We start from the raw sequence: 464 nt of genomic DNA, 5'->3' as shown, positions 1-464 counted from the left end.
GGTAAAGACTTTTTATGTTGCCGGGGTCTGGCCTATCCACTTTTATTGCCCCCCTTTTTTTTTTTTCTCTTCAGCAACGCAAATCCAATCCGTTTTTCAGAGCCTCCCATCCACTACCTCTTCATACAGGTCCTGCTGCCAGCCTCTCAGTGGGACAAGCAGGCTGTTCCTCGAGGGTCCTCATTCTTGCACTGGGACCCCTCAGAGGCCTGAGCCTGCATCTCCAGTTCTCTCGCCGATCGTGCCCACGAGGTGGCTGCCACCAGGACTCTGCCTGCTTTGTTCCAGCCCTGCTCATGGCCACTGCTGTGGGTGGTCACCCTGCAGTGAGGGAGACGATGGTCATCGACCTCCAGCCCCAGCCCGTGCAACCTCACTGGTACGAGCGCTACGTCCAGCCCTGTGTGGCCGAGCTGCTGGGCACCACGTTCTTCGTCTTCATCGGCTGCCCCTCCGACATCAAC

At 58.0% G+C, this 464-nt stretch overlaps 1 protein-coding gene across 1 annotated transcript in view; it reads left to right on the top strand.

Annotated features, from left to right (window-relative positions):
* Window positions 1-338: 338 nt before the first annotated feature.
* AQP8 (aquaporin 8) overlaps window positions 339-464 on the top strand; it is a 5,360-nt gene continuing 5,234 nt past the window's right edge. Inside the window, exon 1 of the mRNA XM_010134798.1 lies at window positions 339-458. Coding sequence (XP_010133100.1) covers window positions 339-458 — 120 coding nt within the window. The remainder of the gene's footprint in view (window positions 459-464) is intronic.

Source organism: Buceros rhinoceros, unplaced genomic scaffold (genome assembly GCF_000710305.1).
Source record: "Buceros rhinoceros silvestris isolate BGI_N320 unplaced genomic scaffold, ASM71030v1 scaffold27774, whole genome shotgun sequence".
Lineage (NCBI taxonomy): Eukaryota > Metazoa > Chordata > Aves > Bucerotiformes > Bucerotidae > Buceros > Buceros rhinoceros.
Note: the sequence above shows the minus strand (reverse complement) of the source record. Positions and strands in the feature narration are given on the sequence as shown.